The 23077-nt window shown below is 36.2% G+C and overlaps 1 protein-coding gene across 1 annotated transcript in view; it reads left to right on the top strand.

Annotated features, from left to right (window-relative positions):
- The window catches only part of LOC129217223 (acetoacetyl-CoA synthetase-like), a 79238-nt gene extending 63505 nt beyond the window's left edge, over positions 1 to 15733 (top strand). Inside the window, 1 exon segment of the mRNA XM_054851499.1 lies at positions 15562 to 15733. Within this exon segment, the coding sequence (XP_054707474.1) occupies positions 15562 to 15696 (135 nt within the window). The 3' untranslated portion in view covers positions 15697 to 15733.
- The last annotated feature ends 7344 nt before the right edge of the window (positions 15734 to 23077 follow it).

Genomic DNA, 23077 nt, shown 5'->3' with positions numbered 1-23077 from the left:
CCCTTTGCTTCTCATTATGCCTCATATTATAAAGCTATAATTTTCTAATGTACATAGTGTTTTATGGTTAAAATATAAATTCATTTAAAAACACAAATGAGGTATGGGTTTATTCAATGAACTTGTCCTAGTGTCATAATCAGTATGAAAATGTTCCTAATTAAAACCGATCATTTTACAGCATTTCGGTGAAATTATATAGCGTTTAGTGTTTTATAGGCTTGAAATGCTAAAGATATTTTACTTCCACATTCAAAGTAGAAAAGTGCATAGTATTTTTGTTTTTAAAAGTATATTAATGGGCCTTAATGGATCCTGGGAAAAAAAGAAAGGCAGAAAAAAAAATTAAAAAAATTAATTTGAATTTTGACATCTTGAATTCAAATTATGTTTTTCGCAATCATGAGTGTGTGTATATAGGCGTGTGTGTTTGTGTGTGGGGGTATGTGTGTACGGGTTATGTGTATGTGTGTGTAGGCATGTGTTTTTGTGTCTGTGTGTGGGGGGGGGGGTATGTGTATATGTGTGTAGGCATATGTGTTTGTGTGCAGGCATGAATGTGTGGGTAGTTGTGTGAATTTTTGTGTGTGTGTATGTGTGGGTGTCTGTATGTATGCGTGTGTGTTTGTGTATGTGTGTAGGTGTATGTGTTTGTGTATGTGTGTGTAGGTGTATGTGTGTGTATGTGGTGGTGTGTGTGCGTGTGTGTGTGTAGTTTTGTATGTATGCGCGTGTGTAGGATATGGATGCAACCTGGAGACGGCTTTCGCTAAAGGTGCAGCATCGTGAGGAGCCCGTCGACGGTAATGGTGCGGAGGGTGGCGGTGGGAAAAATCAAAGGAACGCCAAAAACAGTCAAGTAAGAACAATAAGCAATCGTGATTGCTCAAAAAAAAACACATTTGACAATGAAGTCATGAAAACTTCGCTATGAAAAATTGAAATGGGGGTTGCTTTTCAATTTCCTGGACCCCCCCCCAAAAAAAAAAAAAAAAGTTATTTCTGTATCCGTCCCTGTGCCGCGGCTCCTTGGGGTGTCGCACAGTGGTGCCAGAGTGGAAAAAATTCGATTTTCGAAAGCGCTTATTTCAATTATCTGGTGTATGATTCTCACACTATATAAGATACAGGATATAGGAATGGCATGATTTTTTCCGCTGTATCGAGGGTATTCCCATTAATTTAGGCTCAAAGTCAGAATTATGTAAGTTTGACCAAATTCCACCCTACTCTAGATGGGTGATAAAAAAATGTAAAAGAGTTTGAAAAAAATAATCAATATTTTCCCCTGTTCTACGATGGTCAATTAAACCTCTCATCAGTCAAACAGTGCAAAAAAATATTACAGTGCTTTACAACGTTATAAGTTACGAATTTTAAATTAGCATTGAGAACAGCTATGATAACAAAAAAAGCTCCGGCTTCCTCCGCGATGGGAAAGGTTATTTATCAAACTAGGGGTGCTTAAGTAAACATTAGAACACAAATCACCTGCCTTTATCTGCCTATCCGATCATAACACAGAAAAGAAAGGAAAGGGTTAGAGTACGTCTTTGTTTGTTGCACTATTTTGTTAATAGAATTGGCTCAGACAAAACATTTCCCCACGTCAAAACCTTTTTTATTTGAGTTCAGTCTAGTTGCTAACGTTGTCTAGTCATGAGCTCGATCAAAATTAAGTAGTACCGTGACTTGTGTGAGTGCTTGTGGAGTGGTACAAATTTCGACGTATTCCTTCGACAAAATCACCCTGAACTTGACGAAGGAAACATTTCTTTAATGCTGACAGCTCTTAGCAAGAGTTTCTTGCCTCATTTCAATAAAAAAAAGATAAAGTAAATCGAGACCGGGAGAGGTTCAAAAAATTGTTCAGCGAGTGGATGGAAAATGAATACGTTTTCAACATACCGGAGCAGGAATCTACAGGATGTGTTGGGAGACCAAGTAAAGACTTTGATGATTCTGGCGAACGAAGCAAATACGTAAACTTCAAGCATCGTACCAACAAAGCTTGATTAACGCAGTTGCGACACATGAAAAGCACGATAAACCCAAAGCTTTGTCAGCCGATCAAGAATTAGCAATATTTCTCCAGGCCAATCTGACAAAATATCAGTACGAGGTGATTCGACAAACACTAAAAGACCTTGGATGCCATGTTTTTCCAAGTTATAAAAAATTACTCATCTCAAAGAAGCAATGCTACCCTGATAATATGTTAATTAGTGAAACATCTGCAGCTGTCCCTTTGCAGAATTTGCTTGACCATACAGCTAAACGAATTCTGGAAACAAAACCCCTAGAAAAACTAGAAAAATTAAATGAACATGAATTAATATTGACAACGAAATGGGGATTCGACGGTGCCTCAGGTCAAAGTGAATTTGCCCAAAAATATTCGATCAGCAATAACGAAATAAGTGACTCGAATTTATTCATGACGTCCATAGTTCCTCTGAAGCTCACAATTCCAATTGATGTTGATCAAAATGGATCGATTTGGGAAAACGGCCGACCTTCTTCAACAAGACATTGCAGGCCCTTGAGATACAGCTTACAGAAAGAGACACTTGATTTGGCACGAGATGAAAAAAAAAAAGGGTTGAAGAAGAAATAGAGAAGTTGGAAATTACCCAAGTTGTGATCGGCATTAATGTCATCCGTATTCGACACTCGTTGGTGATGACAATGTTGGACGGCAAGGTAGCTCAAGCCATCACAAATACAAAGTCTGTAAGTGCCTGCTACATATGCAATGCTTTACCTTCGGAAATGAACGACTTAGCAAAAATCCAACAGAAACCTCTTAATGTGAATGCTCTTGAATTCGGTATCTCTCCATCACACGCCAGAATCAAGTGCATGGAATACATCCTTCACATTGCATACAACAAAAAATTCGAAAAATGGAGGACTACAAAAGACACAAGAGACATGCACGAAAACGAAAAGAAACGTATTCAACAAGAGTTTCTTGAGAAAGTCGGCATCAAAGTGGACTTTGTTAAGCAGGGTTGCGGATCTTCAAATAATGGCAACACAGCCAGACGTTTTTTCAATGATTGCAAGGTCACAAGTGCAATAACGGGAGTCGACGAAATTCTAATCCACCGGATCGCTACCATTTTGGAAGTCATAAACAGCAATGCAATGATTGACCCAGAGAAATTCCGACTATTCTCAAAAGAAACAGCAGAGCTGGCCATTGAGAAGTATTCATGGTACTACATGCCATCCACAGTACATAAGATTTTGTTACACGGTGCTGAAATAGTGCAGAAGTCAATTCTCCCAGTCGGAATATTGTCGGAAAAGGCACAAGAAAGTAGGAATAAAGATTACAAGGCATTCAGGATCACCAACTCGCGAAAAATGTCTCGTATATCCACCAACGAAGGCGTGTTCCACAAGCTACTAGAGACTTCGGATCCTTTTATTACGAACATGAGACCCGAACCAAAGAAAAAGGATCTGGAAATCAGTGAGGCAGCTAAGGAACTATTAATCTAATTTCCTTGAATTTGAATTGGTATGTATTCTTTCAATTTAAGCAACTATTGACTAAGAATCTCAAACTTTATTATTTTTAAAACTCTCCGGGTCTTTAAGCTTCATTGAAGGAATCATTTTAAGCAATATTTAATTTAAATATATGCTCAAAATACTTGTTGCAACTTGTTTTTATAAGTACAACCTGTTTCGGAAATTAAAAAAAAAATTATATTTCCAATAGTCTTTCATTTCCTAATTAGTTATTTAATTAACTTCAAAATGTCAATAAAAACAGGTGAACTTAATGTGTTTTTTTGTTCTTTTTTGAATGAGACCGGCCCCAGCTTTCTATGTTAACCTGTTCTCGAGATATTGAATTTTTTCCACTTTTTGGCCATTCGGCCCCACTGTGTGTCGTAGGAAATGGCGAGGGGCGCCGCGAAGGGTCCATGGTATCAATAATCAATATATGTTTAAGGGTGCAAAATAAGGTCATATACACTAATAAGGTCATTCCCTCATTGATGAAGAATAGTAAAAAAATTGCTAGATCATGACTTCATCGTGCTCAGAATTATTAACTGATGATAAAGTGTTATCAACAAGCAGTTTCTAAATACCAGGCTATAGAAACCAGGTAGCAAAAGTTATTACAAAAGAGCGATGTCTGAACTACCTGACCTTATTTCACGGTGAGTTCCGTTCCTACATGGATCACAGTAGGTTAGGGAAAACAGTTATTTATTGTTCTTGCTGCCTAATTTATGAAAACTGCTGAAAAACATAATTTACACTTACACTTATTTATTTTATTTATTTATTTATTAAATTTATTTAGTTTTTATGAGTCATCTGGTGAGCATGCAAAAGTTGGAGCCAATTCAATCATTATGAACCTCAGGGTGGTTTTATTTGGGCACTTACTTTATGTAATCGAGATGAACTGGAGTGCCGTGAGAAAGTTCTAATTTTTTCAAAGGGTGCAGCAAGTCGAAAAAGTTTGAGAATTCATGGGTTACACTAAAAAATTCCGAAACGTTACTGGTTATTTCCGTAGAACGTTTCGGGGTTTCAAAGGTTTTCATCTATTTCCCCATAAAATCAAGTATCTTCGCATAAAGGTTTCCTGGATTGCTGCAAGTTGCACGAACACAGACTTTTCACTGTTGTGAAAATAATTTTTAGCTACCAGTTTAAAGATTGAATAAGTGTGTTCATTGAGCGTGTGTGTGCTTGTATCGGCGGTGTGCAAGCGTGTATCGGCTTGAGTTCGATTTCGACCCGTCCAGATTGACAAAGCTCTCTCAGTGAGAGCAAATATGTCACTGAATAGCTTCACCTTTGCAAGGCAGGAATTGCAGGCAAGGGATATGCTTGCTTTTTGCTTGCAATTCTTGCAGTTTTGGTCGTGGTTGCTCTATTGCTTCTGGAGTTTTCTTGATAAATCAGGAAGGTTCTAATCAATTTCATTTAATCTACTTAATTTTCCTAGAAGGTTCCCGAGATGCCGAGACATGACTGGCTTTAACAGGGGGAGATTTCCCAATTCTTCAGAAAATTTCAAGGATAATTTCAGAAAGATTATTGACTTTTAGCGGAAAACGTTCCTGGTGCTTGCAAGATATGTAACTGGTAGAAATTGGTCACTTCAGGTGCCTATTGTTTTCCAGGAACGTTTCTGAATCGTTTTTACAGTGTAGTCGTTGGGCTCGACGTCTTTGATTCTGAAGTCTGCGGTCTAAAAGTTCTGACGGTTGATCTTGGAGATGTGGAAAATCGTCAGCGACCATGCCACGTGATTATGCGTCACATTAAAGATCAGTGAGAGCCAATTTGTCGTAGACATTCTCGGATAAGTTAAATTCCTACTGCAATTTCATATTATGAGAGCCCCGCTGTGGTCCTTCAGCAACTCTTTTTTTTTGGGGGGGGGGGGGAGGGAAACGACAACGAAATCAGATACATAAACAGTTGTAGAATGAAGTTGGAATCCTTCGTTTGAAAACTTAAAATTGTTGCACTTAATTTCTAAAAAATGATTCAATAAATATATTTTGTTGCTCATGCCAATCTTATGTTTTTTTATTTTCCGTCGCCCTTTCTTTTATGAACCTTGTTATGTGTTTTTTCTTCTTTTGGAACCATAAACTTAACTAATTGTTTGATTATCTAACACTTTCTTTTTTCAAGCCCAAGAAAAAAAGTTCCAATACAATCTTATAGTTATAAGAATGTTAAAGCTTTTCCTTAAAGAGGAAAAAAAATAAAAACCTTAGTGTATCTATTTTGAGTTTATCCAAAAATGTTATTTTGCAGTTAGGTACTATTTCTGTGTGTATTGGGTTTGTTTTCGAATGCTGAAACGTAGGGACGAACCACACTTAATCTTTTTTGGAGGGGAAAAATTCTCAATCCACCGAATGGAACGGCAAATTTTGCCGAATTATGAAACGTAAATCTAATGAAGCGGGGCATTCGGGCGTTTATAAATTGCAATGTCGCAATTTTGTTTCAAATTTTCTGAACCGTTAGGCAGAATTTTCCAAATAAGAACATTTTTGGGAGGTCAGAGCAGGCCCGACTCTTGGGGTAGGCAACCTAGGCGGCCGCCTAGGGCGGCAGATTTAGGGGCGGCAAATTTCAAAATTGAATTTTTTTTTTAAGTATGAATATCTGTTTCAACGTCTTAAGATTCATTGCTTCAATGCTAAAAATAATAATAATAATGATAATAATTTAGAGTGTGTACCAGTGCTTGGATATGCAAAACATTGTTCGGAATTAAACTCGAAATTCAATTTACTTTTAGAGGCAGCAAGTTGCGCGATTTAAAAATCATTTAAAAATATTAATACATGTTTCAGCAACATAAGTAGCACTATTTTGATGTTAATAAAAATATAATTTAAAGTGTGTACAGGTGCAAAACCCAGTTTGGAATGTAACTAGAATCTCCTTTTAATTTTAAGCACTTTACTATTATTTTTATTTTATTAGATTATCATTATTTTATATTAGTATTATTATTATTCAATTGAGTGGGGGGCGGTACTTGTCAATATCGCATAGGGCGGCACTTGCCAATAGCGCCTAGGGCGGCACTTGTCAATAGCGCCTAGGGCGGCAGAACTACTAGAGTCGGCCCTGGGTCAGAATGACCTCTCGTTACCTCAGATCGGGTCGCCACTACTGAAAAGTGTGGACATTAACTTGGATATCCCAACACCAGTGTTATACCCCGTTTACACTGGCCGAGTTATACTAGTTTAACTGCGAAGTTGGTTTAAAATATGACGTCGTTCGGTCATGTGATAGTTTAACTTTGCTCGGAAGCGTGTTAAAATTAAGAGACTTCCGGAAACTCTCTTAACTGCTTTAAACACGTTTATTTACAACAATATGGCCGCCGCAACGCTAAATATGAAAAGGAAATTCGCCGGAAAAGGACATTAAGTTGCTGAAAAATTTATGAAAATCTGTCAGATGTGTTTTTAATGCTTTCATAACTATTATTTATGTTTTTATGATTATGTATGCATGATGCATCACATTTCAAAGAGCTTGAGACCAAATTTATTGCATAAATCTGCTCATGTTTACAACTATTTTTACATTGAATTAATCGGGGAAGAAAAATAAAAATCGCCGAAGTGATCGGAAAATGAAAGCCTATAGATTAGCGTTGGAAGTGTTTAATGGTACATACAAAAAATTAAAGGAAATCTATAACGTAAGTAAATTGTAAGTTTTATGTAATTCAACACAAAATCAGAAAATCTGACATCTCTAATCTGGTAAGTTTGAATGCTTTTATTTCATTTATATTTTACCTTTCAAAATGCTTAACTAAAAAAAAAAAGTACATAGTTCTAATTTTTTAGTAAATATATAATATATTTGTAAAGCATTCATAAAATAGGTCATTGAATGTTTCAAAGCATTTTTCATAGTTTCTTTTGGTTAAAGATCAATTCGTTGAGAATGAATTGAAATTAAGTACAAAATATTTAGTGGTAGATGTTTCTTGTTGAAATTTTTATTGTTTACTTTTCAAGAATCTTAAATTAATCTTCATTACTGTTCTGTACTAAAAGGGTTAAAAAGGAAAATTAAACTACTGTGATTTATTAAAAGCAAAACTATACTGGCCATATTTAAACACTTTGTTAAAGGTGTTGCTTCCACATTAATTTTGCCCAGAAGTAAGATACCGCCTTAAAGTAGAACTGTTTTTTGGAAAGATTTTAATTCAGCTTGAAATTTGTTCCAATAAGTCATGATTATTTAACAGATAAAAGTCTCATATGATATAGAAATTTGAAACAAACCAGCTTCGGAATCATTCTTTGTAAAACCTTTCAATCCAGTTTTCTGTAAAAAGTAACAAAAAAGAAATTGATATTCTGTGTGTTGCGGACCGGCATCCAGGATAATACCTAACGCCTTGAAAATTTTAATTCTTACAGATAATGGAAATTGGAAAAATGCACAAAGCTTTGCCAAAATTTACTCTTTGCCATTCCTTATGTTTACATATGGAAAAACTTATTTGCAGCGCCGAGAAGGGTTATGTCACAAACTAGAGATCTGGCTCGGAATCAAAGCATTATACATTTTATGAGTTTATTTGAGAGAGGGACCCCTGTGAACCAAATTGATGAAGGGCCAGCCTTGGCCCCAGACGGCCTGGCGTATTTGAAGTAGTGATCCTGGAAACAGTTCTATGAGACGTTATGTACTACTTTGTGATAGTGAGTACAGTCAAACCCCGTTAACACAAACTTGCTTATCGCAAAATTTCGCTTCACATGAAGTAAATGCGACTCCCCATCAGATAAAGCTACAAATTAGTGTTAAATCTATCACTTAACACGAAAAGATTTTAGACGAATTCTCGCATAAGACAAAGAATATTTTAAGGTCTTGGAAAAAAAAAGGAAGAAGAAAAAATTAAATTCTCATCATTTTATTTGAAATTACTTTCGAAAGTTAAAAGATCTGCACTTGGACACAAGCGACATGAATGCCAGCGAAAAAATTTCTCTCCTTGTTGTAGGGAAATTGTGAAAATCTCGCTGCTTCAAGTAAAAACAAACTTTAGCTGCAGACTATGCTTACAGTAAAAAAACTTGGATGAACAGTGAAATCTTTACCAAGTGGCTGATAAACGTAGATTTAAAATTTCATTGTGAAAAAAGAAGTTTGATTCAAGACAACTGTTCTGCCGATGTAGAGGTTTATGGTCGAAAAGCAATAAATTGTGTTTATTTACCCGCCAATACTGCAGCAATAATCCAGTCTTTCGATCAGATGTTTGAAAATGCACTGTCGTAAAGAAATGCCCCAAATAGCCAATGCCTGGTTTGAATTACTTGTGTTTCTTACTTGAACTATCAATACAAATGCTTGGGCGAACATTTTAGTATAAATGTACTTTGGTTACTATATTTTCTGAGTCACAAAAACAAAAAAAAAAAAACTTGTCAGCTTCGACAAAATCTGGTAAATGTGGAAATCGGTTAACACGAAATATTTTGGGCTTCTTTGTCGAGTTCCTATTAACGAGGTTTGACTGTAGTACTAAATTGTTCCTATGAATGGAAATTTTTGTTTGCTATTCCTTACTCATTTTAATACTGTTTTAATACCTTGAATATTGGTTAAAATAATTCTGCTCACATACTTCTCAGAGTTACAACATGAATTGCGGAGTAATTTATTATTTTCCTGTATAACCTTTCAGTAATCGAAGTTTTTAGAGTCTTTCGATTTCATTACACCATTAGCTATTCATTGTAGTGAAACTTTGTACCTCTAATAATCCGCAACGTTATTCCGAATTTTATTCTCAGGACAACAGACATGAAAGTTTTACAATACATGAGAATGAATGAACACCCAAGGCAAGGTGGGAATCGTACCCATAGCCTCCGGCTTAGAAGACTCAGCTTCTGCCAAGGAGGCCCTTAGAGTTATTTGAATTCAAGTTGATTTTGTTTATTGTGGTTTATCTAGTTCCAATCGCCACTACAATATGTGAATTTTATTCCTAACCAGATTTTTTTTTTTTTTTTTGTATTTAGTGTAGAAAACTTGTTTTTGATCCCTTAAATACCTTGTTTCAACTTTATTAGAGTTCTTTGCACATGAAATAGCACCCTTTAGTGATCATTCCATTCATATTACCCAGTGCAATGATGCCCAACCTACAGCCCGTAGGCCACATCCAACCTGCAAATCTGATCCGTGTGGCATTATGTTTTGCATTGAGTTACAGATCCAAAAGAACGATTTATGGCAATGTTACAAACTTAGAGCCAAGTACCGTGAAACTTACCTAAGTCAACCTTAGATAAGACAAAAACTGTGGTTAGTCGAAGTGAATATTTATTCCTGTTTAACTGAATATCTAACGTATGTTACTTATTTTTGCTAAGCTGAATTTCGTCGAGTCGAAATATTCAATAAGCTGAATTTGATTTCACGATTGTTGTCAAATTTCCTTCAGTAACAACGTAACTGTAGAAGTTCTAGCCATTGCAGTCCATCTCTACATGTTTGTTTCCCAAAATGCTCTGTTTAACTTTATTTTACAGTTATTTTAAGTCATATGTTATTTTCACTGTAATGGAAAATTAATCAAGTTTTTTTATTACAGAGAGGAGACTCCTAAAACTGAGGCACATCCATTCTACTCTGAAGAAGAGTGTTGACTGTAGCACATGTCTAAGCATTAGTGTATTCCATGCAACAGTTTAAAAATTAAAATTTAGTTTTTGTAAAAACAATTTTTAAACACGCCAGCATTGACAGCTGCCAGTCCTAAGCCTGGATAAAGTGTGAAGGAAAATTGTAGCATTTTTATCACATTTGTTTGCAGTTCCTTTCATTACCGAATGGCATATAACAGGGAGATTTGGTTTTAATTAATACCAACCTTTCTGTTTATGCTTTTCAGTTTGCATATACCTTAAAGAATTCTACAGAAAGAAGCGGATGGATTTCAAGAAAGAAGCTTTGTATTGCAGCATCTGAAGAAATTGATGTCACTGAAGATTTAAAATAATAAAACAAAGTTGTGTTACTCTCCTTTATATCAAACAATCAGATCTTTCACCATATAATTTTATTTTTAAAAAGGTTATTCAAAAACCTAGTACCTAGCAAGAAAGAATCCCAGATCAAAAGTTAAACTTGACCCATTAAACTTTTTAAGATCTATTTTTTAAGTATGTGTGTGATGCTAAAAAAATATTTTTTTTTTTAATTGAAAACGTGTGTGTTTATTATTATTTCACAACATTTTCCCCTTTTCTTTTGATACAAAACTGAATATTTCTCTACTTTTTATGTCATCCGTATACTTTGGGCGTTCAGTTTTCTGAACTGGTGTTGATTTTGATCAACTCAGGAAATGAGGATTTAACTGTTTTCAGAAGATGACAGAAAAAAACAATGCATGGTGCAAATTCGAATTCATTGCAAATAGACTTTTTACTGGTACTGTCAAAGCACACTTTTACTCAAATGATTAATGTACGAATGTTCTCTAATAATGAAATGTGAAAATGTTTTGATATTTCAATTCATTTTTGATTATTTATTTGATAATCAATTACATCTCCTAAAATGTATTGTTTAACATTCTGGGTTCCTTTTTGTCAGCGGAATCATCAGGAAAAGTTATTTGTTTTATTAAAAACTCATAAAATTGAAAACACCTAGAAGAACATCTTTTGCATCATAAACTGCAGCAGTAAGTAGGTTATTTTTTTTACCCACTGCTTTGAAACCAGAATGAATAAATAGTCCCTTGTGAAACGAGTACGTTCCCCAAGAGTTGCAATATCAGTGGAAATAAGCATTAAATTAAAGAATGAGTATCAATTTTTGTTGAAATGCTGTACTTTGTTTTTGCCTGTTTTAAAAGAAATCATAATTTACACTTCAAGTTAAGCATATTACAGCTTTTATTTAATTCTTTTTTCTAAAACCAAGTTGTTAATAAGTTGATTTTACATTCTTTAAGAAAAAAGTACAGTGTAATCCGACTTAACAATTGCCAAGGGAATCGTTGAATCCAGGAGCATGAACATTCAATGCAAGTGAAATCCGGAAATGTGTATCATTAAATTGAGGAAATCGGGTGTTGTTAAACCAAAGTTGTACTGTATATTCATTACCCTTTTTTCTTCTCAAGTTATGAAAATACAGCTAACTTCCGGTTATTCTTAGAACAGGGCAGCAAGAAAAACATCGGATAAGCTAATTTGCTGGATAATCCGAAAAGCTAATATATAAAAGAGAAGCTAATATATACAATAGCTTAGATTACCAGTAACATTAACGCATGCATTGAAACTAAAAACAAAACATGTGAAAAACAAGAAAGATAGGCTCATCATTACAAAAGGATCATACGCATATGCAGAGGCAGACTGGGTACCCTAAGAGGCCGCAAATTAAAAACAAAAAATGCACAGGTGCATAAAATCTGAAGTTGCACAGGTTTGTTCAAGGGCAAAGAAAAAAAAAAGGCACTCGGGTTCGTAGGTGAGAAAAAAATATACCGAAGAAGCACAGGTTTAAAGGTGCAGTTCTTATGCAAAAATGTCTTAATTTTTGTCTTAGGAAAATTACACTGAAAAAAAAAGACTTTTTCTTGGGAAATCAATTTAGTAGGTACTTCTACGTGTAACAATTAAGAAACCATTCATACAGTTGGTTCTCCTTTCAGAGACATCCTTGCTAAATATATAAAAAATGCAATTTTTTCGCAATAAAACAATTGTTTTTGCAGAAAAATAAGCATGAAAGTGAGAGGTTGCAATATAAATGGGTGTGGTCTGACAATATGTCACAAAGTGAATTTTATTGTGTACTTGAAACAAATGATTTGTATAGCATTTCATTATCGAAAGACTTTTTAAAAATGTTTTTCTGTGGGGAATTCGTGAGCACTCAGGGAAGAAATATGATCTTCATTTAAATTGCTTATTAAACAATATTTGAGAGGTACGAAGTTGGAGAACCAGAATCCCTAAAAGGCAGAATTAGGCTATATTTGGCTAATTAAGGGGGAAGGGGTTCTTATAATAACTTGAAATAACTATAAGTACTTACATTGAAAAGCAACCATTTCAAATCGAAATAATTGTGCTGAGGAAAAGAAAAGGATTTATATCCTTCTCGAAAGCAGTGATTGACAACTACGAAAGCTTTTTGAACAGAAATATAAATGAAAACCGGTTCTAAGGTAAATACACCCATAGTGGCCAGTGCTTCAGTCGTGGCTATTTCAAGGTTTATATTTCAAAAATTAGGATTCCAGGTATCCCAATGGAATCACAATTTCATCAAATGTGCACTTACGATATTACCTCCTGCATGTTTGAATCCATTGGAAAACCTGGAACCCTATTTTTTTCAAATATAAACGTTGAAGTGGGCACTGTTGAAGCAGTGGCCACTACCGATATGTTCACCTTAATTGGATACATGTCAAATGCACTCAGCTGTGCAAAATGTAGACTAATGCACTGTAGATAAATTAAAAAGATTAGTGTATGATCTGTAGAACTGAAAAAGTACTAATTCATAAATACATATCCTCCATTCGGAAAAAAAGAACAAAGTGAACATTTTTATTATTATTTTTATGTATTCATGAGAGTGACTGATCAAAATATTAGCTTTACTTTCAAGATAAAAAAAAAAAAAGTCAATTTTTGCTCGTTTGTAATTAAATTCCTAATTTTTTCCAGGTAACTAAGAACACTTTTACTCTGGTCTAAACATTTTGAGATATTTATCAACCGAAAAATTTTACTTGTGTCAAAACTAGACAGTGCGTTTCACGTTTGAATTGTTATTGATGTACAAAATCTACTTTCTTCTCATCTATGAAACGTAAACATGAAGGAAAATGTAAAGGAAATCATTTATTTCCCAACAATGAAGTTTCAAAACACTCTATTAATCTGATTTCAAGTTCAAAGCTTTGATTTTGAAGGGGTTTTTTTTTTTCGTGCACAAAATCAATGCTTCGAACATAAATTGCTTAAAAATAAATAAGAATCTTACAAACTGCTAAATATATTCCGCAATGTGCTTAGAAAATATGATTCAGTCTTGAATATTATTTTCTTTAATAACAAAAACAGTGTAAGCGAGCATGAAAATAAAAAAGCAACGACGCTACAGCAGAATGACAGAATGTAAACAAACAAAAAGTTACGGTTAAACGTGTTTAAACTAACGCTAGTGTAAACGCCCGTTTCGGCTCGTGGTTTAACTTTAACACCGTTTAAAAATAAACTAGTATATCTCGGCCAGTGTAAACGGGGTATTAGGTTCACACTGACCTTGACAGCCGATGAACCCTTCAGACCACCGAGAAGGGAAAAGTTGGAGGGAGGAAAGACTTTTATTCGTAAGCAAAGATATCAAGTCACGTGGTAGATTTTGAAGCGAAGCATTGGAAGAAAACAGGTGGCTTTCGCCCGTTTCACACAAAACGTGTCAACTGTTCCTCGTTGTTAAGTCACGAGACTTGAGATGTTTGGCCTAAGCTTTTGCTAAGCCAATGGTTGGACTAGCTCCTTTCATTTACTAATTCCTGCTCTAAGCTTGAGACTACCACAATTCATTTTTGCTGCGCGCCTGAGTATCACGTCGCAGTTCTAGACACTGTACACAATACACACCTGCCTTTTGACAGCCACCGAAATCGCAAGTAATAAGTTCTCGACGGCAACCACCGAACTTATTAACCACCAAATTATCCGAAAAATAAAATTGACTGGTGCATGAATGTTCCGCCAACTAAATAAGCTAAGCCATTAAAAATCATTAAAATGTAAAATTACAAAGCAAGAAAATATATCAAGTAATTAAAAACATTAAAAGTCCCATTAAATGGAAAAGTTGAAACACGAGGAGCAAACATGTCGGCGACGTGAACGAAATTTTTCTATTATATTCAAGGTAGAGAAAGCAAACAAGTTGCCAAGCACCAGTAAGTAACCCTATTTCATGTGAGGCTAATACTCTTAAATTCTTAAATAGTGAAGGAATCAACATGTTTGTTGCCCAAACATGTTGTTTGCCCCGTCAAATTTAGGCACCAATGCCTGACCGTAGAATTTCTTTTTCCTTTGCAAACGTGAACAAGGAGCTGGAAAATACGAGATCAGTCAAAAAGTTAGTTGCACTGCTTGAAAGAACTAATGCTTTTTTCCCCCTCAATACATAATTCAAAAAACTCGTTAACAGTTTTAAACTGAAAAAGTAACCTTTTAAATTGATTTTGATTTTATGCGTTATTTTTATTTTTGATGTATTTTTTGGAAAAATAATATCAACAAATCTTCGTTAAGGTACTACGAGTAAGTGGAATAGCACATTCCCGGTAGCAGAAGCAGCTCGACGCACGTCGCAGATTCTTAAGAAAATCTGAATACTATTTCGCAGCTGGAGATGAAAAAAAGGGAAGAAAAGAACATTTTTAAAGGCGAAAATATTAAAGTTCAATGAACTAAGATGCGTACCGTGTTTTTTGGGATATTATCTACAGGTTACACACGTACGCGTAGTCTATGAGCTTAGCATTTTTTTTATTTTATTTTATTTATTTTTTTTTATTTCCTTTTTTTTTACGATTAATTTATTGTCAGTTTATCTTACAAACTATTTTCTGTTTTTTTAAATATATATATGTATATATATATATATATATATATATATATATATATATATATATATATATATATATATATATATATATATATATATATATATATATACATATATATATACATATATATATATATATATATATATATATATATATATACATATATATATATATATATATATATATATATATACATATATATATATATATATATATATATATATATATATATATATATATATATATATATATATATATATATATATATATATATATATATATATATAAATTGATGTTGCAGACTGCTGATAGAAATTTCCCTTCTGGGGCAAGCTTGTGTATATTTTTTCTAATAACTTATTTTTATCTTTCAGTACAACTTGAATGGCAAAAAGATGGAAATTATTGTGAAGAAAATCATTAACAAAAAGCCTTTCAACCAAGAGACTGTTATTAATCCAGAGAGCTTGAAGCATTTTTATAACATTCCAGAATTACGCGGGTTCTAAAATTGTCATGATACTTCAGATTATTAAAATAAAATGAATATTGATAATGAATAATTAATAATTTGAATAATGAGTACATGATTAAATCTTTTTCAAATGAAAATAAGACATTTATATTACGGTTGAGTGCTTTATTCACCATTTTCATTATCTCTTACTACATTACGTTCTATTTCTCTTATCTATTTTTACAAGCATGCATTGCATCGCAAAGTTTTGGCAAACTGCTTGATATGTTTAAAAGAAATTATAATTATATATACTGCCGTGGGCAGGTTAGGGGCAGTAACTGCAAAAATTTTTTTTTTCTTTCTTTCCTTCGGTTTTTTTTTGTCATCTATTGTACGTTAGCTTTATTGTACAAGCTTGCTTATTTAGCTTCCGCTTAAAAGAAGCGCAAAGAAAATGTCTCATTCCAACATTTCCTTATTGTTAGAACTGACTCCAAAACGTGTTTCTTCAAATATCTCGAACTGCAAATAGTGTAGTTTATCTACTCACAGCAATATATATATATATATATATATATATGGTAGGATTCAAAAGTTAATGAGCCTTCGCTTAAAACGACAAATTTATTTAGCTGATCAGCATACTTGACTAATAGTTTTCAAAATCCTGCATCAATGCACTTTTGTAGGCGAGTTCTCCAGGACGGCAATCCTGAAGTCTTGTACCGGGATTAATGCAAGGGCTGCCTTGACATTTGCTTGGATGTCCTCGATGGAGACGATACGTCTTTCAGCGCTGATTTCAATTGTAGTAACAGTAAGGAGTCAGGAGGTGACAAGTCCGGACTGTAGGGAGGCTGGGGTATCATGAGAACGTTGATTCGAACCTTCTTCCATCAGAACTTTTTGCACAAGTTTCGCGCAGACTTTCCACGTGTGCAACTCCTCGGTAAGAATGCGTTGTACCGTTGTCTCCGATAAGACCAGGGCTTCTGTTGGGAGAGACTCAAACGCCGGGTCATGTTCAAAAATTCACGCACTCACTGCACATTCATGTCAGTATGGGCCGACGACGGGTGTCCATACTGTGGTTCGTCAACCACTTCTTCCCGGCCCTCACGAAAAGTCTTGTGCCACTTTTTGACTTGTGAATAAGACAGCCACTCAGTCCCAAACGCCTGTTGAAGCATTGTAAACGTTTCGGAAGGAGACCGGAAGCAAATTTGAGAGCATAGCGCAGCTTTAACAAACTGTCGATATCGCCGTGTCACGCACCACCGCATAGGAGCTACTGTTAAGGCCGAAGCCACCCTTCCAAAAGCTGGGAGGCAACTGACCCGCGTTGCGCTGTGAAGCAAACAGCCCCCCCCCCCCCCGGCCACCGTCGCTGCCAAGCGGAGCGGACTGCAGGGTGCTCACGCGTCAGTAGCGTGAGGCTAATTAATTTTGAATCCTACCTTTATATATATATATATATATATATATATATGCATGTTAGGGTGATGTAGTAGCCTCTTACCAAGCCTATTTATCACACAAAATTTCAGCTAAGTCAAATAATATCTTCAGGCACCCATTTTGGCTTTCAATTTTAAATATTTAGCCGGATTTTTCACCAAACTGGTGAAAATGGAAGAATAAAATGTAATTATCTCTCATTTGAAAATACGAATGGTTCAAAATTAAATTCTGGAGAAATTAATTCTAAATGTGCAGTTAGTTGAATGACTTAGGTCAAAATTTCTCAAACTCTGGTCCGTGGACCCCCGGTGGTCCGCGATTCCATACCAGATATGGTCCGCCGTGTTATCCAGCTAAAACGTTAAAGGGTCATTCTATGTCAAATCATCCAGAATTTTTTGAAAATGCTACCCACCATCTCCGATTTCATTCAAATTTGGTGTACTTGTAGACTTTTTGATGCTGATTATGAAAATATAAATTATATTGAGATTGATGAAGGGGTTGAAAAGTTACGGGAATTTGAACATATGTCAAGATGATTTTTTTTTTTTTTTGCCGTCATTTTGGTTGACACAAAGACGGGTATAAATGGCTATGACTCATTAACACATACTCACAGAGATTTGAATTTTTCTTTATTTTGTTCAGTGTGATGTAAACCTGAATTCAAACTGGGCTTAACTTGTATAACTTTTTAAAAAGAATTTTCTATGAGTATTTATTTTTAATTTTTTGACTCAAAAACGGAGTAACTTTGACAGAAATTTATTCAAAGTAGACTCCCTTCGATTTTAACCAAATTTTGTGCACAGGTACCTCTAAGTGCGTTAAAACATCGGGTAAAAAATCTCGTAGGCCATTCACAGACAATCGTTAAAAAAACACAATTTTTTATTTTCATTCCAAAAAAATTAACTCCTTTCAAAAATAAAGTTTATTAAACTGCGTTTACGGTAAAATGAAAGTCATCACGTGTAAAAGAAGCCACAACACGAGAATTTAGGTGTGTACAAAATAAATACGGAAAGATAAGATTGTCTATCATTAAAGGTATCTATATTGTTGTTGCTGTTGCATGCCCCGATGGTCAACAGTGCTAGACCAGGTTCATGAGTTTGTTTACCCTCAAGAAATCCAGCACCGTCACTGGGTCTTCAGTCAAATCCCTCCCTCCTGGAAAGCCTCAGGCACGACAGTAAATGGTCAGGCGAAGCCTGCTCAACAGAACACTCGGAACAAGTCTGAAAGATCTTCGATCCCTCCAAAAATTTTAAAGTTTTAAGATGTCCACTACGAAAACGGGCAAGAGTTGTTTGTTCCTGTCTGTCAAACCCAGGGGCCAGAGAGCCACCAGGTCGTGAACATCTGTACCAATGGTGTTCTGGCTCTGGCTGGACAATACAAGTGATATTATCCCTGTGTTTAATCTTTGGGTGGATCTCCTGATTCCTGAAAGGTTAATGATGCCGCTGGCTCTGAGACCTCAGCAGCATTAGCTTTTGCCAAGGTATCCGCGACCTCATTACCCTCTATTTCCACATGGGAAGGAATCCACTGCATCTGAATTTGGTGAGAGACGGAAAGTTGTTTTAGTTTGTTAAGTATTGAAATTCCTTCACTATCTCTCACACTTTGCCATCTGGTCAGATGCTGTATTGCACTTCTGCTATCAGATAGAATCCAGATTTCGGTTCCATGGGGAAGAAGCTCTAGAGAGTCTAGAGCTTCATCAATGGCCATTAGCTCACTACGGAACACAGAGCAGTAATTAGGGTCTCTCCTCTGAATCCTCAAGTCGAGGTTTGAGATTTGATGTAAATTCCACTACCAGAGCGGTTATTATCGTCTTTACTGCCATCCGTATAGACTCGAATAGCGCCAATTGGTATCTCTCCAATTCACTCTAGAGCTACTTATTAAATAGGCTGGAAGATCTGTTTGTTTATTCACTTAAACCGGTAAGTCAGGATGGAAAAAGACGCCGTCAAGATCATCCGCTGGGTCTAGACATTGTGTCAGATGATGTGATTCCACAGTATTATCGATTATATTAAGAGAGGCTAATTGGCTAAAGGGACTGTTCCTTCTGAGCCTTTGATTTTTACGCCAATTTACGAAGTAAATAGATTTACGGTTTTGTGTACCAAGAGCTCTGAGCTTGTTGCAATATTTTGTTAGGCATGCTCGTTTCCTAAGACTTAGTGGCTGAAGGTTTGCCTAGTAAAGCACAATATCACTAGGACAAGTGTTTCTCAGCCCGGTAATAATCATCACTAGAGTAATAATCCGGGCAGCGCTGAGCTGGACTTTCTCGAGTTTCTGTAGATTTGTAGCAGAGGCAGAGCAATAAATTGGGATGCCATACTCTAAGATTGGTATGATTAGTGAGATATACGTGTTTCTGATTGTTCCAGAATCAGACCCCCGATCACGCCCAGAGAAGTACCTCAAGATGTTTAGTCTCCTTCTAGCCTTAAGCACAAGATGATCAATATGACTGTTTCCCAGTATTTCAGGGTCCAACACAAATCCCAAATATTTTGATGTTTATCCACATTCAGCAATTGACCATTTAGTACGATATTGGGATTATAATTATAAATCTTTCTGTTAATAATAAAGAAGGCTACCAAAGATTTAGTTGGATTAAAACACAGTTTGTGATCATCAGAGAAATTCCGAATGTCTTCTAAGACTTGGTTAATGACTCTCCAAGCTCTTCAAGTCAGAATCGGATTTCCAAACGACAATGTCGTCCGTGAAAGTGCCAACTTCACATTTTTCCTTAATGATTTTTTCAATGCCTGATAAGTAAAGTGAGAACAGAGTTGGGCTCAGTACTGACCCTTGAGGTACCCCTTGAGAGATCCTTAAACTCCTGGAGAGGGAAATGTTATACTTCCCTTGGATAAATCTACTTCTCAAAAAATCGTATATCCAGGGAAGAGCTTTAGCTCCAATTCCAAATTTTTTAGATAGTTTTATAATTAGTAAATTATTTCAGACTCAGTCAAATGCTTTTGACAAGTCCAGGAAGACTGCGATTGTATGATTAGTCGGTTTCCTGTTTTGGGCATCTCTAATCTCCTAACAGAAGTAAAGTAATCGGTCAGTATAGTGTAATGTCCCTCTCTGAAGCCGTACTGCTCCTCTGGGAAAAGATTGTGCGAATGTAGGTGAAAAGTGAGTCTTCTCAGAACCATTTTCTCCATGATTTTGCATGCAATACTGGTTAGGGCAATAGGTCGATAGCTCTCCGGAGAGCTGTCGGTTTTGCCAGATTTCTTAATAGGTATGACTGTCGCTCTTCTCCAGTCCCTAGGAAGATGTCCCTTATTCCAGGAACTATTAATAATATATGGTATCTATATTACGTTGACACTTGGTCTGGCCGACAAACTGGATATTATATCCCATTCAGTGGAGTACTCATCTCTAACACCCTGTGTTAGTCCGACTGAGGGACTCCTTGGAGTTCACTTCCACTCTGAACTACCGTCTCAAACCAACAAAAACTCTGATGTCCCTGAATATCTACGACAACTGGCTCTGCAGGTCATAAATAGTATACCGAGTTACGCTACTCTTATTTATACAGATGGGAGTAAAGACGAGTCAAATCATACTGGGAGTGGTATATACATTGAGAATCCTTCTGTACGTCTCTCTCGACGCAACCCAGACCACTGCTCGGTCTTTAAGAGCGAATTAATAGCTATTAAGGAGGGTTTAAATCAAATTCTCCACTCCACAGACTGTAGTGACATCTGGATTCTTACAGACAGCCGTAGCTCAATTCAACATCTACAGGACTGGAACCAAGTAAATGACCTAGTAAGCATTCAAATCATCAATATGCTTAAAACTATTTCAAAGCGAAGAGACGTCCACCTTCAGTGGATCCCCTCCCACGTCAACATTCCGGGAAATGAAACCGCGGATGCTTTGGCAAAAAGAGGCTGCTCTGAGATGGCCACGACTGATTACGACCTAACCTTTGAAGAAATTTTCTCTGCGGCGAAAAATAGAGACCGGCTTGTCTGGCTTGCTCCTCCAGCTCATTCTTGGTACAGTAGACCAAAACCAGGAGGTGCATTACGTTTCAAGGCCGACAGACAGGATCAAACGGCCATCTCAAGACTCTTCAGTGGGCACCTGAAATGCATGTCATTTGAATCCGGCCGTAAAGTCTTCCCAACGTGTCCCAAGTGCCATCTGCTGCCGGCCTCCCCGCAACACCTACTGGATTGCTTGGGGCTCACTCTTGAGGATGTCCGCGACAACCCACTCCTGGTGCTCGACTTTGCGAGGGTGCATGGAATTATGGATTTGATCTAGCTGTCGCTAGATCCTGAAGGATTGGACACAACAACAACAACATATTACGTTGACTTACAGTACAGAATGAAAACATTAAATTTGAATCCGAAACTATTATAAGTATGTTATAAAATAGCTATGAATAATCTTATTAATAAATAAACTTCAAATGAATAATAACATGAAATATTACTCTATGTATTTGGATTTACTTCAGCTTACGTATTTGCAATTTGGTAAGGGTGAACATCAATGAGTGTTGCAAAAATTCTGTTTCGTGTGAAGCGTAAGGTAATAATTGCAAACATTATTTTCTTGCACTACTTTTTTTAAAAAGTGATCAATATCTTTTCGAGTTACTTTATTGTTACAAAACTTTAAAATAGTGATAGCAGCATTCAACACACAGTCAAGCATCCCGTATCCCAGATGATTTGGGGATGTATTTCTGATCAAGGAGTTGGTGGGCTTCACTTTGTGCAAGGAACAGTAAACGCTCAGGTGTATATTGGCATTTCGATTTCGATTTCGATTCCGAGTCACAACTGACTACAACTGTATTTATGTCGAGGACTGCATACTAAGTGCCTTGCCTCCATTATTTTTTTATACCGATAGATGGCAGCACCATCACCGGATCGGACAGTTAATGAGAATTTAGAACTAGACCAGGAGCTAATAGCTACCTGGTGCTAGCACCCCCAAAGGTATCGTTTTACTTGGAGGACATTGAGACCACGAGCAAATTTAACGTCGCCCAGTCCCCTTTAATGACGACAGTGGATCTTCGACCATCGAGGTTCGAACTCTGGACCCTCCGGCCCCGAATCCGACACTCTACCAGTCGGGCTCACGGCCCATATTGTCATTTAGGATGAGAAATTGCTTCCTACTATCCGGGATCACTTCGCTTCAGTTCAGATCCAAACGTCATTTTCCAGGATGATTTTGCTCTGTGCCATCCTGCAAAACTGGTAAGTAACAATGTAAGAACCTTTATCATGCCATTAGACTTAAATTGACCAGTGGCGTACCCAGGGGGTGGGCTGATAGGGCTACAGCCCCCCCCCCCCCGAAATTTTCAAAATTAATTACAAAAATTATAATAAAGAACAAGTTTTTTTTATGATGTATTTTTGAAATCTTACATTCGTATTGATATCAGAAAAGCGATACATGAACTTTTCTTAGCTACAGTTCATAAGTATCCCCCCCCCCAGCTCAAAGACTTTCGAGCTCAGCCCCCCCCCCCCCCCCCGAACTGATTTGTCTGCGTACGCCGCTGAAATTGACATGGGGTTAAGTAATCTTTTTTCTCTAAACTCACACGCAGGTTCAGAAATGGAAAAATGAGCATAGGGTCAGCAGTTTGCCTTGGTCCGGAAACAGCCCCTATTTGAATCCGATCGAAAATTGTTGGAATTGAGTGTTGAAGTGATGAGAAAAACAGAAGCCAACATCACCGGGAATCAATAACTCGTGTCTGAATTCAGTAAAGAATACATTCAATCACTTATCCGTTCAATGCCCCGTACATGTCAAAATCGTCCGAAATTTTTTCGTAATTGAAATCTTAAAAACGTGATTGGGGACCATATTTGGAAACACTACCCAGTAAGCAAAATATCTTGCCTCAGTATTGCATA

This window comes from Uloborus diversus, chromosome 2 (assembly GCF_026930045.1).
Source record: "Uloborus diversus isolate 005 chromosome 2, Udiv.v.3.1, whole genome shotgun sequence".
Lineage (NCBI taxonomy): Eukaryota > Metazoa > Arthropoda > Arachnida > Araneae > Uloboridae > Uloborus > Uloborus diversus.
Note: the sequence above shows the minus strand (reverse complement) of the source record. Positions and strands in the feature narration are given on the sequence as shown.